This window comes from Engraulis encrasicolus, chromosome 6 (assembly GCF_034702125.1).
Source record: "Engraulis encrasicolus isolate BLACKSEA-1 chromosome 6, IST_EnEncr_1.0, whole genome shotgun sequence".
Lineage (NCBI taxonomy): Eukaryota > Metazoa > Chordata > Actinopteri > Clupeiformes > Engraulidae > Engraulis > Engraulis encrasicolus.
Window position 1 is genome coordinate 13,407,338 of NC_085862.1, and position 15,130 is coordinate 13,422,467.

Consider the following 15,130-nt stretch of genomic DNA (forward strand, 5'->3'; position numbering starts at 1 on the left):
TCCTACAAGCCTGCTCTTCTCTTCTTCTGACTTTCTGTTGAACCTGTTTGTGCTTTTTGTTTTTTGTTTGTTTGTGCGTTGGTTTGTTTGTTTGTTTGTTTGTGAGTATCAGTGGTGCATCTCCGTGGCGGGGGGGTGAACAGGGGTCCCGTTTGGAGTGTGGGAACAGCCGAGGGGTGTGGTCACAGCCGTGGGAGGGGGCCAATCAGCAGCCTTGCTTCCCCCTCAGGGGTTGCCGTGGGAACGGAGCACTTGCTTGCCTAGTCTCTGGGGACGGGGGCGGGGTTTGCTTGGCTGAGGCAGGAAGAACCAGGAAGTGGGAGGGGCTTGGTTTGGTTTGAACATCTCAAGAATATTTAACAAAAAAAAAAAAAACTGAGGGAAATTTTGGTGTGTGAAAGAACACAAAACGAGTAGAAAAAATAAAGATGTGAAATTTGCCGTCACAGTAACAGGTGCCTCCTGGGTTCCCACTCCAAACCCACTTTTTGTTTTGTTTTTTGTTTGTTTCAGTTGTTTAGGTCTCTTTTGATTTCTCTCTTCTTTACTTCTTTCGTTTTCCGTTCCTCTTCCTCCTCCAGACTGACTCATGTCTTTTGTCTCTTTTCTGTTTGAGTTTCTTCTTCCTCCTCTTTTTCTTCTTCTTCCAAGACTGCTTCCAAAATGCTTCTCATGCCCTCCTCCTCCCCCTCCACCCCCCCCCCCACCCCACCTACTGTTTTCCCTTCCCAGAATCCCTTTCTCACATGTGCCAATTATTTCAGTGCTATTGTTTTTGATTTTTGACTTTTTCTTTCCACATGACTGTTGGATCTGTTTTGTTGCTGTTTGTGTAAATTCTTCTTATTCTTATTATTATTATCTTCTTCTTATGATTTGTTAAGTTTCATCTTTATTATATTTTAGGGCCCAGGGATCATCCTGATATTGTTGATTCATTTATGCAACTCCAAGCTCAGGTGTGTTTTTGAGTTTCTTATTTCATTCACTTTGGGTTTCTCTCCTCTCCTCTCTTCTCTTCTCTCCTCTTTGCCTCCTCTTATCTTCTCCCTCTTCTTCTGTCTTTTGTCTTTTTTCTCTTCTTTCTCAGTTTTTCCTCTGTATCTGTCTCTTCTCTCTCTCTCTTTCTCTCTCCCCCTTATTACCTGTCTCTTTCTCTCTATCTCTCTGCCTTTCTCTCTTTCTCTCTCTATCCCTCTCTCTCTCTCTCTCTCTCTCTCTCTCTCTCTCTCTCTCTCTCTCTCTCTCTCTCTCTCTCTCTCCTTCTCACTGTCTCCTTTTTTCCGTCCTGTCTGACGGGTCGTGAAGACCCCCCATCGTTGCAGGAGGGTGGAATAGACCAGAGAAAGGGGGCCGTTATTGGGGGGGGGGGGTCCAGACGGCACCGTCTCCCCTCCAATACTCAGAGGTTCTAATCTAACAGGGCACCAGTTGCGGACGCGGTTGAAACAGAACAATCTTAAGATCTTTGCCCGTGCCACATGGTAGGTAGGCAGGCTGGCAGACACTATGGCAGGCAGGCACTATGGCAGGTACACTGTACATGTAAGGCAAGGCAAGGCAAGGCAAGTTTATTTATATAGCGCATTTCATACACAGGTGCAACTCAATGTGCTTCACAAAGTTAACAAATGTAAATGAAAGGAAACAGGGAAGAAAGAAGGAAATGAATTAGAGTCAAAAAGCATTTAAAAACATTAAGATAAAACATAAGGTAAAAATAATAATAAAATAAAATAAAATGAAACAAATTAAATAAAAAATAAAAATAATAAGAATAAGTAATTTAAGCTAGGGGAAAGCATCTGAGAACAGCTTTGTCTTGAGTCTAGATTTAAAGCTATCAATAGTGGGTGCATTTTTTATGTCATCTGGAAGCTGGTTCCAAAGCTTTGAAGCATAGAAGCTAAAGGCTGCCTCTCCACACTTTGTTTTGACTTTTGGAATCACCAGCAAATTCTTCTCCGTTGACCTTAGTGACCTAGTTGGTGCATACAGCTGAAACATATCCAGTAGATATGTGGGTCCCATTCCATTTAGTGATTTAAACACAAGTAGCATAGCCTTAAAATCAATTCTGTAGCTTACTGGGAGCCAATGCAGCGATCTTAAAATTGGAGTAATGTGGTCGAACTTCCTTGTCTTTGTAAGAACCCTTGCAGCTGCGTTTTGTACAAGTTGAAGCTGTTTAATGGTTTTATTGGGGAGGCCAGTAAAAAGACTGTTACAGTAATCAACTTTACTAGAAATAAAGGCATGTATTAGCTTCTCCAGATCATGTTTAGACATCAGGCCCCTAAATTTAGAGACGTTTTTTATGTGATAAAATGCAGACTTAGTAATAGCTTTCATGTGACTGTTGAAGTTTAGGTCACTGTCAATGAGGACCCCAAGATTTTTAACTGTTTCCCTTGCTTTCAGTCCCTTCGTTTCAAGGATAGTAGCAATCTTTTGTCTCTCCTCTCTTTTCCCAAATATAATTACTTCAGTTTTATCTGTGTTCAGCTGGAGGAAATTGTGAGACATCCATTTGTTAATTTGGTCCATGCAATGATAGAGTGATTCAAGGGGGGTATAGTCATTTGGGGACATAGATAAGTAGAGCTGGGTATCATCCGCATAGCTATGGTAATTTATGGAGTTATTCTCGATAATGTGTCCCAGTGGCAACATATACAGATTGAACAGTAGTGGTCCCAGAATGGAGCCCTGGGGGACCCCACAATCCAGAGACATTGGTGATGAAGTATGCCTTCCAATGGCGACAAAAAAACTTCTTTGTTGTAAGTACGATTTTAACCAGTCGATCACTATGCCCGTAAAGCCAACCCAGTGTTCCAGTCTATGTAGTAGTATAGAATGATTAACTGTATCGAAAGCAGCACTCAAATCAAGAAGTACCAAGACGGATGATTTGCCAGCATCAGAATTCAATCTTATGTCATTCATAACTACACTGTACATGTACCCTCAGAAGATGAATCGCTTTAGCAAGAAGAGGAGTGCATAGCTTTGTAACTGAGCTTTTTCTCGAACTTAAATACAAACAATCGATAAGAGGGGCAAACGACGATGGAATATAGGCTACTCTCATGTTATACCTACAGTAGGAACAATCTATCTGCCAAATTGGCTAGTGACACTGAAATCATTACCAGCCACGGCCAAGTTATACCAGCATTTGGCCGGTTTTGCAGGTGCCAATGTCAAGCCCTGTGGCAGGCAGGCGGGAAGGCAGGGAGGGGGTAGAGTCAGTGCCAGAGACGGAGCCAATCTGTGAGCACCAGGACGGATGCCAAAGCAGTTGCTGTGGACAGTGCCAACCCTGACGACGGGCACACCGAACAGAAATGCAGAGAAGTGGTAGCACGTAGCAGACAGACAGACAGACACACACACACACACAAACACTTACACACACACACGCCCACACACACACACACACAGCAGAAACTGGAGTGTGGGAGGCAGCAGCATAGCGGGTGGGTGGAAGGCATTGTGTCCTTGCTGTCAAAGCACATTTCAGGTGTGGTGAGATGGAGGCTGCTGTGGATGTCGAGGCATTATACCAAGGCTAGGACATTGCTTGCCCAAGCTTGGAAATAGAGATGGGATTTATGGCTCTTTGACGGGATCTGGATCATAGTGGCTCGTTCCTTTCCAAGAGACGTTAAAAAAAACTGACTCTGAACGGTTTTTAATTTTGCACTCGGTGACAAGTAGAATTTTGACCCCACCTCTAGGTAATTTTGTCCAAACGTCAACTGATTGTCCTTCTAAAGACTGTTTCTGCCACTCTCTGAGGCAGACAGTTGTGTTTTTTCCCCCCAAATGAAGTTATGACTGTGTGACTGTGTAAGTTCACAATGCTGGTCAAATTCATCACACCCCCTTCGCAACTGTGTTCACAATGTTGGTCAAATTCATCCCCTTCGCTACACTTAAAGTTGTTAGCGAGATGGACAGGGACCAGACAGCCTGACAGCATGCACAGTGCCTGAGCACCGGCGAATATTCCACAGGGGTGTGCCTGCGCCATTCTCAGCGATAAGGAACATAGGGACTCCCTGCGCCATGAGACTCTCTCCTTTGCCGCCAGCTCCAATACCCAAGCGCATTTCACCCAAAAACTTGCTCATCAGCAGGCAGCCTATAGGCCCGTTGTTGAAGTTTAAAAAAACAATCCTTTCAAATTAATCACGGCTGGCAAAAATATGTGTGAAGTGTAAGTTCACAATGCTGTTGCGAGAGGGACAGTCAACCCTGTCGAATTAATTAGGCTACCGTTGCCAAAATATGGAATTTGTGACTGTGTAAGTTCACAATGCTGGTTAAATTCATTACACCCCCTTCGCTACATTTTAAGTCTGTTAACCCCAAGTTGTTTCCGAGATGGACAGTGACCAGACAGCCCGACAGCATGATGCCCGTGGACAGATTAACGGTGAATAGCCTAATTTCCAATGAGGAATGCGGGGAATGCAGTGGCTCATGGAGGATGCCTTCCTCGTAGGCAAAAAATAGGCCTAGCAGTTCTGTGGTTGTTTAAGTTGACAGTAACTTCTCAACTTTCCCTTCTTTATAGCGATTAAAAGTCAGACAAAACAAAACTCAAACAAATCAACGCACACGTGCACAGTAGAGCCTATTAATAACAATGACGTGCTGTAATTCCTCTTAACTGATCTTTAAAGTGTGAGTTAATATGGCTGTGACATTGTAAATGGTAATAAAGGCATGTAATAATCAAAAATGTTTATAACAATGTGGCCAATATATAGCAACTTCTGACCTTCAATAAGTGCATTATGGCACAGTGCACAATATATAGTAGGTAGTAGTAAGTTTACAATATAGCATGACCAAGCACTTTGCCAATAGGAATCACAGGTGAACTAAACAGACCACAGTTAATCAAGGACATGGTAATTATGAAAAAGACAGACATAATTTGGTTGCAACTTCCTGTTTAATTATCTGAACAAACTAATGGTGTGTATAAACCTGCATTAATATCCTATGTGTCTAAAAACAAACTGAACTACCTTGGCGGAGGTCTGCACACTCTGGGTGCATTTCTAGTTTCTCAATGTGTTTGTGAAAACAGTAAATAATTGGCCAAGATGTATAATGGGCATCGACAGGGGTTACAGACAGCAGTCAAGGAGCAGAAACATGACAGGAGCAGACCAGAAACTAAGAGACAGCTTTGTATGTATGACCCGGGGAGCCGAAAGAGCCGGCTCTCCATAGTAAGAAGATTCAATAGAACCGCATCTCAGAAAAGAGCCGTAAATCCCATCACCATCAGCCAAGGTAGCCAAAGTTGTTAGAAGCCAAAACTGTCCAATTCGCAAAGTCATTCAAATCTTGCACAACCACCCGCTCTTTGGCAAGTGCCTAGTAGGGGCAAGTTGGGACAACATCTATGATGCTTCCGGTTAGTCAGCAGTAACCGCTAAAATGTGCAGATCTCAGTTGGCTTGCACTGGGCTGGTTTTTACAATAATGGGCACGTTTGGCATTTAAAATCATGTTTTACAAATGTCAACGTGTGCATTTGAATCACCCTTGGCATTTCACATCTGCTTAAAATAATTGGGTAAGAGGTATGCTTCATGGGACTCAGAGGCTGAGGTTTGAACCCCCTCTCCAAGTGAAGAGCTTAGAGACAGACGAAAGGAATAAAGCACACTGCTACAAATATTACCGTACTACATACTTGTCTTGTTCACACCAATGAAAGGGCGAGCATTGTGTTCTTCAGCGAACAGGCAGGAACATGAATAATAGACATGGCATTGCATCACATTCAGAAACTATTCTTAGGGTTATCTTACAGGAGCAGACAGATGGTAACATTTTCAAGAAGATTCAAAGTGAAGTAGAAGTTTACAAGAAAGAAGTTTGTTTGACTTTTTGCTCGTTTCTACAGAGCGAACAAGGTGTTTCGCCTCAGTGAGTCATCAGGTTCGCTCAGGCATTGCAATGTATATTGCGTTAACCCGCAGCTAGAAGCTGTGCATGGACCTTTTGAACTGCTTAATTAGAAGTTTTTCTGCTTTTTTGCCCGTTTGTTAGAATCCCTGAGCCTCCACTTCTGTTGCGTCATTCCAACCCCCTCCAAAGCCCCAAATTAATTAATAACGCTGATTCATTAATTAATTCCCAACAAAATTGGAGCCCTCTGTTTGACTTGTTTAAGTTCAACGTCCTGGGTTTCCATGACCTCTTTGGTTTAGTTGGACAGCTGCCTTTGGACAGCGCTGGTCTTTTTCTTCTCCACCTCTCCACCTCTCCCTTCCTTCCTGCCTTCCTTCCTTCCTTCCTCTCTTCTCCTCTCATCCTTCTCTATCAGTTCCTTAATGCATTAGTTGTCTTTCTCCGTACATGTTACAGATTTCTGTTGCATATTCCAACTGAGCAGAAGACATAAGTGACGCGGGAAGGGGAAGGGGATTTATGAATATGGGGGTGATAAATAAAAAAAACACAAACAAGTGGGGAGAATAAAAAGGGTGTTTAAAAGGGGGAAAGGAAAGACAGAAAGAAAGAAAAGAGAAGAAACAAATCCAAAACCATCATGCCTTTAGTTTTTGGCCTCAGTTGTATTTCAAAGTTTGAGTTTGTTCCTCCTTGCAGTTCATTTCTTCTGTACCTAATGAGTTTGTCTATGTGTTTGGTTGGTTTTGGGCAAGGCATTAGTGACAGGTAGGGAGGGGAGAGGAGGGGATGGGTGGTGTGTGTAGGGTTGGGGTTGGATGGGGGGGTTGTTAAGGGTTTGGGGTTGGGGGGTGGCTTTGAGGGTAACAGGCATAGACATCACTATACATCATCACTCTCCATCAGAAACCTTGTATCAACCTTGTTCATTGTTTTTTACTTATTAATTTATAACTCACTATTTTCTAAGTAAATAATCGTTTCAACAATAAAGTTAGTTATTAAATAATTCATCATACTTAAATATCCATGGAGATTGACCAGTAATACTTATTCATATTTGATAATAATGACTATAGAACGAATATAAAATAATTTAAAAAAATTGTGGACATACAAGGTTTCTGCTTGATAGTGACGACATGTATTACGATGTCTATGGTGGCGGGGGGACAGAGGTGTCCAGGGTTGGGGACGAATGTCAGGGGACGGCGGTTGGAGGGTGGAGTGTCCTTCCTGTTCAATGGTTGTGTCTGCTTTGTAGGCTCTGAAACGGAAGTCCGATTTGTACTTGTCTGAGAACCTTGACGTGAAGGCAGTCTTCCACTGTGGTGAGTTCGTCATGTTACACCTCTAGTGTTTAACCATCCAGCGTGGACAAGACGTCACGTCACGCCTCTAGTGTTTAGCCATCCAGCGTGGACAAGACGTCACGTCACGCCTCCACGTAGGAGACTGATCAGTTAAACGAAATACTTCTGGAACTGCACTAGTCACGTTGAGACGGCTACATTGGCTCGTCAAACATGTCGTTGTAATGGTATTAAAGGAGAACTCCAGTTTTTTTTAACATTAAAGGGGTATGCCACTATTTTGGGGCTTAATACAGTTAAAATCGTTGGCTGGGGTTTATAAAGGTGGTTAAGTGTCTTATTTTTCATGTTAAGCGTTGTCTTGCTTTAAGACGAGTTAAAAGAGAGAATGTGTCGCTAAGCTAGTGAAAGTCAATGGAACCGTGTAGCATGCTACAATGCTACATGGTTCCATAGACTTTCACTAGCTTAGCGACATATTCCCTCTTTTAACTTGTCTTAAAGCAAGACAACGCTTAACATGAAAAATAAGACACTTTACCACCTTTATAAACCCTGGCCAACGATTTTAACTCTATTAAGCCCCAAAATAGTGGCATACCCCTTTAAGGCCATTTTCTGAGTGGTCTGCAATGTTTTAGAGTCCCCCTCACTGTTTATTTCATGTTTGCTGCAGTCTCTGTTATTTGGCTGATTTGGATTTCATCTCAACCAGCTTTAGAATGGTAGTCTATGGGCACCTGCAACTCTGTTCTTAAAATCACCTCAAACATTTGCTTTCGAAAGTCTACAGCTCAAAAAGTAGTGAGGGGTGTTCACTAGCAGTCCCTAACAAGTTTCAAGGCGAAATATGGCTTCTGTCATTTTTTATTTGCCATTGTGTGAAAGAAAGTGAAAGTGAAAGTGAAACTTAATTTACAAATTGCTACATAAAACACACATAAAACACGACAGATGCCATATTTCGCTACAAAAAGTGTTAAGGAACCCCAGTGAATAATGCTGAACACTTTGTGAGTTGCATGTTCTTGAAAACAAATGTTAAAGGTGATTTTAAGAACAGAGTTGCAGGTGCCCATAGACGGCCATTCTAAAGCTGGTTGAGATCAAATCCAAATTAGCCAAATAACAGAGACTGTATCAAACATGAAATAAACGGTGAGGGGGACTCTAAAACATTGCAGACAACTCAGAAAATGGCCTTAATGTTCAAAAAACTGGAGTTCTCCTTTAATGGTTCTGTATGTTTTCAATAGTAAGAATCAAGTGATTTAGTCGCAAGACAAGTAGTTTTAATTGAGAATTAAGAATCAAGTGATTTAGTCACAAGACAAGTAGTTTTAATTGAGCTACTGTGTATGTGTATATATATACACTACGTGCGTATTTGTGTGTATATGTGTAGCCTTGTGTATAAGAGTGTGCAGTAAACCAGAGTTAGTAAGTGTTTGTTTAGTTGTGGTGCTGTAACCCAAGTGTTGTCGTGACATTTCACTATGTGCGTGTCTGTTCTTGTTTGCAGGAATTCTATCACTCAAATTCCCTGAGGCTCCAACGGTCAAGTCCACTTGTCTGTTCTTTGTAAGTGAAGTATTTTATTAACTTTATTAACTCTACACCTCTTTGAGGAAGGTTGTAATAACAATAATATTAACTCGTAAACAAGTAACAAGTATTAGTAGATACTAATAAAGGTAAATTAGTAATTAATAGTAATAGTGTTATACATAGCAAAAGTATCATCATGTTCAGTATTGATCTCACACTATAAGAGTAACGTTATCATGATAGAAAAGTGTCTATGGTGTTCTCCTCTATCATTTCTATCGTGATGAACTAATTTTGTTACAGCTGATATACAATTTGCCATAATTTAATTTCTTGTTGTCACTATGGGGGCTTTAAGTTTGTATACCGTAACTGTAAAAAGAAGAACAAAAAGATTAATTTGAAAGAAATTTGGTTTTACGACACGACACAATAAAGAGAATAAAGGAACACATACGCAATTGTGGTATTATCCTGAGTGTTTTAAAGGGACACTGTGTGAGATTTTTAGTTGTTTATTTCCAGAATTCATGCTGCCCATTCACTAATGTTACCTTTTTCATGAATACTTACCACCACCATCGAATTCTAAGTATTCATTATGACTGGAAAAATTGCACTTTTCATACATGAAAAGGGGGATCTTCTCCATGGTGGTCCGCCATATTGAATTTCCAAAAATAGCCATTTTTAGCTGCAAAAATGACTGTACTTGGACCATACTAGAAAATATTTGTTTATTACTTATTAAACTTTCATGTAAAGATCAAATTTGGCAATAGGCAGCCCAGTTTCAATGAGCAGCATAGTTGCAGTACCTTTTTTGACCATTTCCTGCACAGTGTCCCTTTAAGAAAGTGCGATGAAATGAGGTGTAATGGTAATGCAATGATTCTATTATAAAGGGTGTTGTTGTTTTGCTGTGTTGCCAGACGGAGCTGCTTCCGCACTGTGCGGACATCCCTCCTGTGGCCCAGGTGGTGCAGCAGGACGGGAAGCTGCTGCTACAGGCCGTACTAGAGGTCAGACTGCACTCACCTCTCACCTCTCACCTCTCACCTTTCACCTTTCACCTCTCAAAGATTTTCTTAGTGGAGCAAGATGATTCAAACTCCGCCCACCCAATGCAAAGGACTGTGCTCAAGTTCGGTCTCCTAAAAGGGGGCATTTTTCCCTCCTTCCTCTTCTTCTCTTTCTGTGGCATTTGGTGACGGCTTGCATAAGATGTGCGCTACCGCCATCTACAGTGCCAAGGAACTCCATTTATTCTCAACCTAAAGCCTCCAAAGGTCTCCTAACCGAAGGTCTCCTAACGGGGCATTCACATGATGTCACATCGATCCAGGAAATGCACAGGCTTGAATCATCTTACTCTACTCTACTCTCTTTGACCTCTCAAGTTTTCACATTATTGACGAGACATTGAGTATCGTGGGCTTGATGTAAAATTGGTTTGAAGTTTGTATAAGAAGAGTCCTCCATTTTTTTACTTTTGCATTTTATTATTGGAAAAGAAATCCTATCATCTCTGTGTGAATCGGTGCCATTGAAATATTTTGAGAACATACATTTTAAACCCATTTATAAAATTAATTTACCATAGCAATGCAATGCAATGCAATGGAATGCCCAATGCTAAAATGTCAATTTCCCAAAATGTTCCAAAATGGATGTACGTCATTTTGCACTGAAGCTCTATACACAGATCTATACACCCTGTCGGTGCCAATCACTGCCAGTCATTTGGCATATTGATTAGCCACTACATACATACATGAGGGGCAGTCGTGGCTCAGTGGTTAGAGCACTGGGTTGGCAACCCAAGGGTTCCCGGTTCAGTGCCCGACCGGACCACAGCTGAAATGCCCTTGAGCAAAGCACCTAACCCCCACATTGCTCCCCGGGCGCCGCTCAGCAGGCAGCCCACTGCTACGGACTAGTATGTGTACTTCAATGTGATTCACTAGTCCAAATGGGATAAATGCAGAGAAAGAATTTCCCCTACCCAGGGGACCAAAATTGGCTCCAATCCAAATTGGCTCCAATTGGCTTCATATATACAGCGGGTTGAGCAAACATGGGGGAAAACAAGCAAATTTCATGGGCGGACCCAGAGTTGCCGTTGCTGGGTGTATCGACTAGATCCATCTTCTGATCTAACTTTGTGCTGCTCTGCTGCACTGCTGGCCTTTGGTGGTCAGTCGTCGCGTAGCTTGATGGACCAGTATGACTGTGCTGCAGCAGAACCATCTATCGGTATCCATCCATCTTCTGATTTAACTTTTCCTTTTCAATGACTTTGTGCAGGGGACACGGTGGCTCAATGAGCTAAGACGCCATACCATTACGCCGGCGACTCGGGTTCAATTCCCGCCCGGGTCGTTTGCCGATCCCTCCCCCCTCTCTCTCATACCACTGGTTTCCTGTCTCTCTCAACTGTCTATGTCTCTCTAACGGGCCGTACACACACGGCGCTGCTAGTTACTCGCTCAGCGAATGAACTGAATAGAATGTCAATGTGTCCCAGCGAGACTAGCAGGCGAGTAGGCGAGTACTTTACAAGCGATGCGATGTGGGCGGATCCCGAGTTGAAAATATTTTATCTTCGAGCGAGGCGAGTCAGCGAGTAACCAATTGGAAGGCAGAATTCGGAACTTCTTGCCTGTTCATTGGCAGTTAAAGCCAGCTAGCATATAGCAGCGATGTGTGTGTACGGCCCTTAATAAAGGTGAAAAAGCCCCCCAAAAATACATCTTCAATGACTTTGTGCTGTGTGTGTTGCAGGCGATCGGTGGCCAGTCGTCGCGTAGCCTGATGGACGTGTTTGCGGAGGTGCTGTTCTCTCTGAATAAGCACTGCTTTGGCCTGCTGACCGTCTGGCTCAAGGAGGCGCTGCAGTCGCCCGGCTTCCCCTCCTCACGCGTCTCCGCAGAGCAGAAGGACACCTTCAGCCAGCAGGTCCTCAGGTGAGACTCACGCACACAACACACACACATGAATACACATACACACACACACACACACACATGAATACACACATGAATACACACACACACACACACACACGCAGACGGACATACAACACACCTTTTCATGAGAGAGAGAAATTGAAGAATCTGATGTGATATCTTCTTGGTGTGTGTGTGTGTGTGTGTGTGTGTGTGTGTGTGTGTGTGTGTGTGTGTGTGTAGGGAGCGCGTGAACAAGAGGAGAGTGAAGGACATTGTGAAGGAGTTCACGCTGGTGTGTCGAGGCCTCCACGGGACGGAGTACGCAGCCGACTACTGAATCGCCCCGACCCGTCCTGACCCGACCCGACCCGACTGGCTCCATCTCCAGCCCCATCCTCCAGCACCCTTCAAGTATCCACATTTGGATCGGGCCTCTACTCTCTGGCTCCGATCCGATTGGATCGGACTGCCCACTACAGTCCACCACAGTCCCAGAGCAGCCGGTCCAGTCCAGTCCGGTCCGGGAGGCTAAATCAAAACCTAAACCCAGACCCTACTCCCTGTGGGCCCTGCGCTCTCTGCTCTCTGCTCTCTGCGCTTGGTCCCCCGTGAACTTCACTGAAACATTCTCACATGTCATCACAGCCGCTCCAGCTCCCCCACACACCATCCACCTGCTCCAGCTCCTATATACACATGACACCCCACACCTGTAACTCAAGACGAGGCAAAGACATACAGTACGTAACACCCCCACCCTGCATAACTCACGATGAGGCAAAGACATAACACCCCCACCCTGCGTAACTCACAACGAGGCAAAGACAGACAAAGACATTAAGACTGCTCAGAACTGGAGAGGTTCTGCTCTTAATATGCATTGCATTTCTCTCTCTCTTTCCCTCTGTTTTGTTCCATCTCTTTCCTCCTCCTATTTTCTGTCTTTTCTTTTTTTCCCTCTTTCTCCTTTATCTCCATGCATTCTGTCGCTCTTCCGCCTTTTATTTCTTTTCTCGCGTTCATTCTTCAATCTCTACCTCTATATGTACTTTGCATCTCCACTTCTCAGCTGAGGCTCTTTCTTTTATTCTTTGTTTCTTTCTCTCTTCATCTCTTCTCCACAGCATGCACACTGTAAAAAGAAATCATCCTTTTCTTTCCTCTCGTCGTTTCGATCTTCCGTGGCTCCTAGGCTGTTGTTTCCCGTGTGACTTTTTGCATCCGTACGACCAGAAGACAAAATAGTTGTTAGTTTGAGAATCCTTGGTTTTTTATATATATATATATGTAGAGAAATGAAAGAGCTATATTATGTATGTAAACATACGGCGACCTATATATGATCCAAATCTATATATTGTTATGACTTATGAATATTGCGTACGTACAGGGTTAGTGCTGCGGCCAGTGCTGCTAACAAACAGAGGGACCAATGAAGACTTCGAGATCTGCTGTGGCTTAACGCATCATGCATATCTTCTATATTCTCTATATACACATTACGAATATCTAACGGTTCCAACGCTCACGCCCCCTCCCCTCCTCTCCCCTCTCCTCTTCTCTTCTCTCTTCCCTCTCTTCCTCCCTCGCTCTAATGCCCTTTATTCTTGCCAAATGATTGTTGTGAACTTTTGTCATGTGCTCTAGGTTTTTTAAATTCTGTTTTGGTTTTTGTTTTCGCTTTTGTTATTTTTCTTTTTTTTATATTATAACCTTTCGCATAATATGGGCAGGCCGAGCGCTGGCCGGGCCAACGACACGACAGACAGACAGACAGACAGACAGACAGACAGACAGGAAAAGAATGTTTTGGACTGCAGACGGTTGGTCAGGTCTCATATGATGACAGTTCATTCCTCCACAGACAAGTTGGGTCATTTGTCTACAGATGGTTGATCATCTACAGACATTTCAGTTGTTTCCTGTAAAGACGTTTGGGTTGGTTTTTACCACGCAGAACTGCTAATGTGGACGGACTACTGTAGATGGGCCTCCAAAGCGATGTACTGTAGATAGCAAACGGACTACTGAGAGAGGAGATGAGAGGACGATCTCACAGGACGGATTGGCAGTGTGGCCAACGATGAGCTCCGAGCTCACTCAGTCACCCCCAAACCCCCCACCCCCCACCGCCCCCAACACCCCCCACGCCGACCGCCACTGGCGTGGTCACCAGCTTCCACACCAATCGGACTGTGATGGTCTCAAGAATGGAGTCACATAATGGAGTTACACCGACGTCCCAACGTCCGCTTGGAGCTCCGGTAAACCCCAATCCCCCACCGCAACCACCACCACAACCTTGCAGTGCTGTGGAGCCCTGTAGCCCTGAGAATTCCCTTCAACCACAGCAGTACATGCACATTGCTACGACAGACGATGTCGCATGTGCGAAAGGTCAAGTGAGGTTTTTTCCCGTTGTCACGGGGGCGGGTGTGCTCTTGTTGTTTTGGGGGAACGACATACAGACTTTTTCTTTCTTTCGTGGCAAAAAGAAAAAAACAGTTAACAAAAATGCAAATAACTAACTGCAACCCCAGTGGCATCCCTTCTTGTATCTCCGTGTTTACTGAGCCCTAACCTGCAGCCCCTCAGTTAAAACACGCACCCACACAAACACCACACACACACACACACACACACACACACACACACACACACACACACACACACACACACAACCACACGCCGCATGCCCTGAGTGTTGTTCATTGTTTCTGCCAGTCCGCGCGGAGTCGGTGCCTGCGAACATGTAGCATGTGTGTTGTTTTGGGGAGGTTAGCGGTTAGCTTTAGCATCCTGGGGTGGTATACAAGGACAGGACGGAACAAGACAGAAGTGTGTTAAATGCTTCAGTGCGCAGAGTAGAGGTACCGGGTAAGTACTGGTCTAGAGCTGGGTAGATGATGCAGACTGTTCACGTCATCGCCTCGGCTTCAATCAGCAATGTATGGAACTACAGAGAATGAGAGAATTGGTGGGGTGTAAGGGATTGATATGTACATTCATTTTTTTGTACCTTGTAATTTATTAAATATATCTAAGACAATTACTGTGTGTGTGGAGTTTTGTCTGCATTTGATTATGTTTTCAGTTTCTGGTGGAGATTTGAGTAACACTTCCTTTAACATGGTTTTCATAAGGGTGTCATGTAGCTGACATAAGATTGACATGACATGTCAGAAACATCAATGACTCATTGTTATCATATAATTTGGTTTTTGAAATGTCAAGACCCACAATGACAACATTCCAAAAACGGAATGTCATTTGACAAAAGTCATAACCATCTGTAATGTCTGTGTCTAACTATGTTCTGCACCTTACAGAAATTGTGTTTTTATTGCACAAATTCATTTCGGCGTGTGCCTTCTT

At 43.5% G+C, this 15,130-nt stretch overlaps 1 protein-coding gene across 2 annotated transcripts in view; it reads left to right on the forward strand.

The window, feature by feature from the left end:
* Positions 1-14,807, forward strand: part of ipo13b (importin 13b) — a 116,015-nt gene extending 101,208 nt beyond the window's left edge. The window contains exons 17-22 of one of the 2 annotated variants that reach the window (XM_063200676.1): positions 907-959; positions 7,208-7,274; positions 8,779-8,837; positions 9,737-9,826; positions 11,589-11,770; positions 11,996-14,807. In XM_063200676.1, the coding sequence (XP_063056746.1) occupies positions 907-959; positions 7,208-7,274; positions 8,779-8,837; positions 9,737-9,826; positions 11,589-11,770; positions 11,996-12,092 (548 nt within the window). In that variant the 3' untranslated portion in view covers positions 12,093-14,807. Of the gene's footprint in view, positions 1-906; positions 960-7,207; positions 7,275-8,778; positions 8,838-9,736; positions 9,827-11,588; positions 11,771-11,995 lie in introns of those variants that run through there. The other variant, XM_063200677.1, reaches the window with a different exon arrangement.
* The last annotated feature ends 323 nt before the right edge of the window (positions 14,808-15,130 follow it).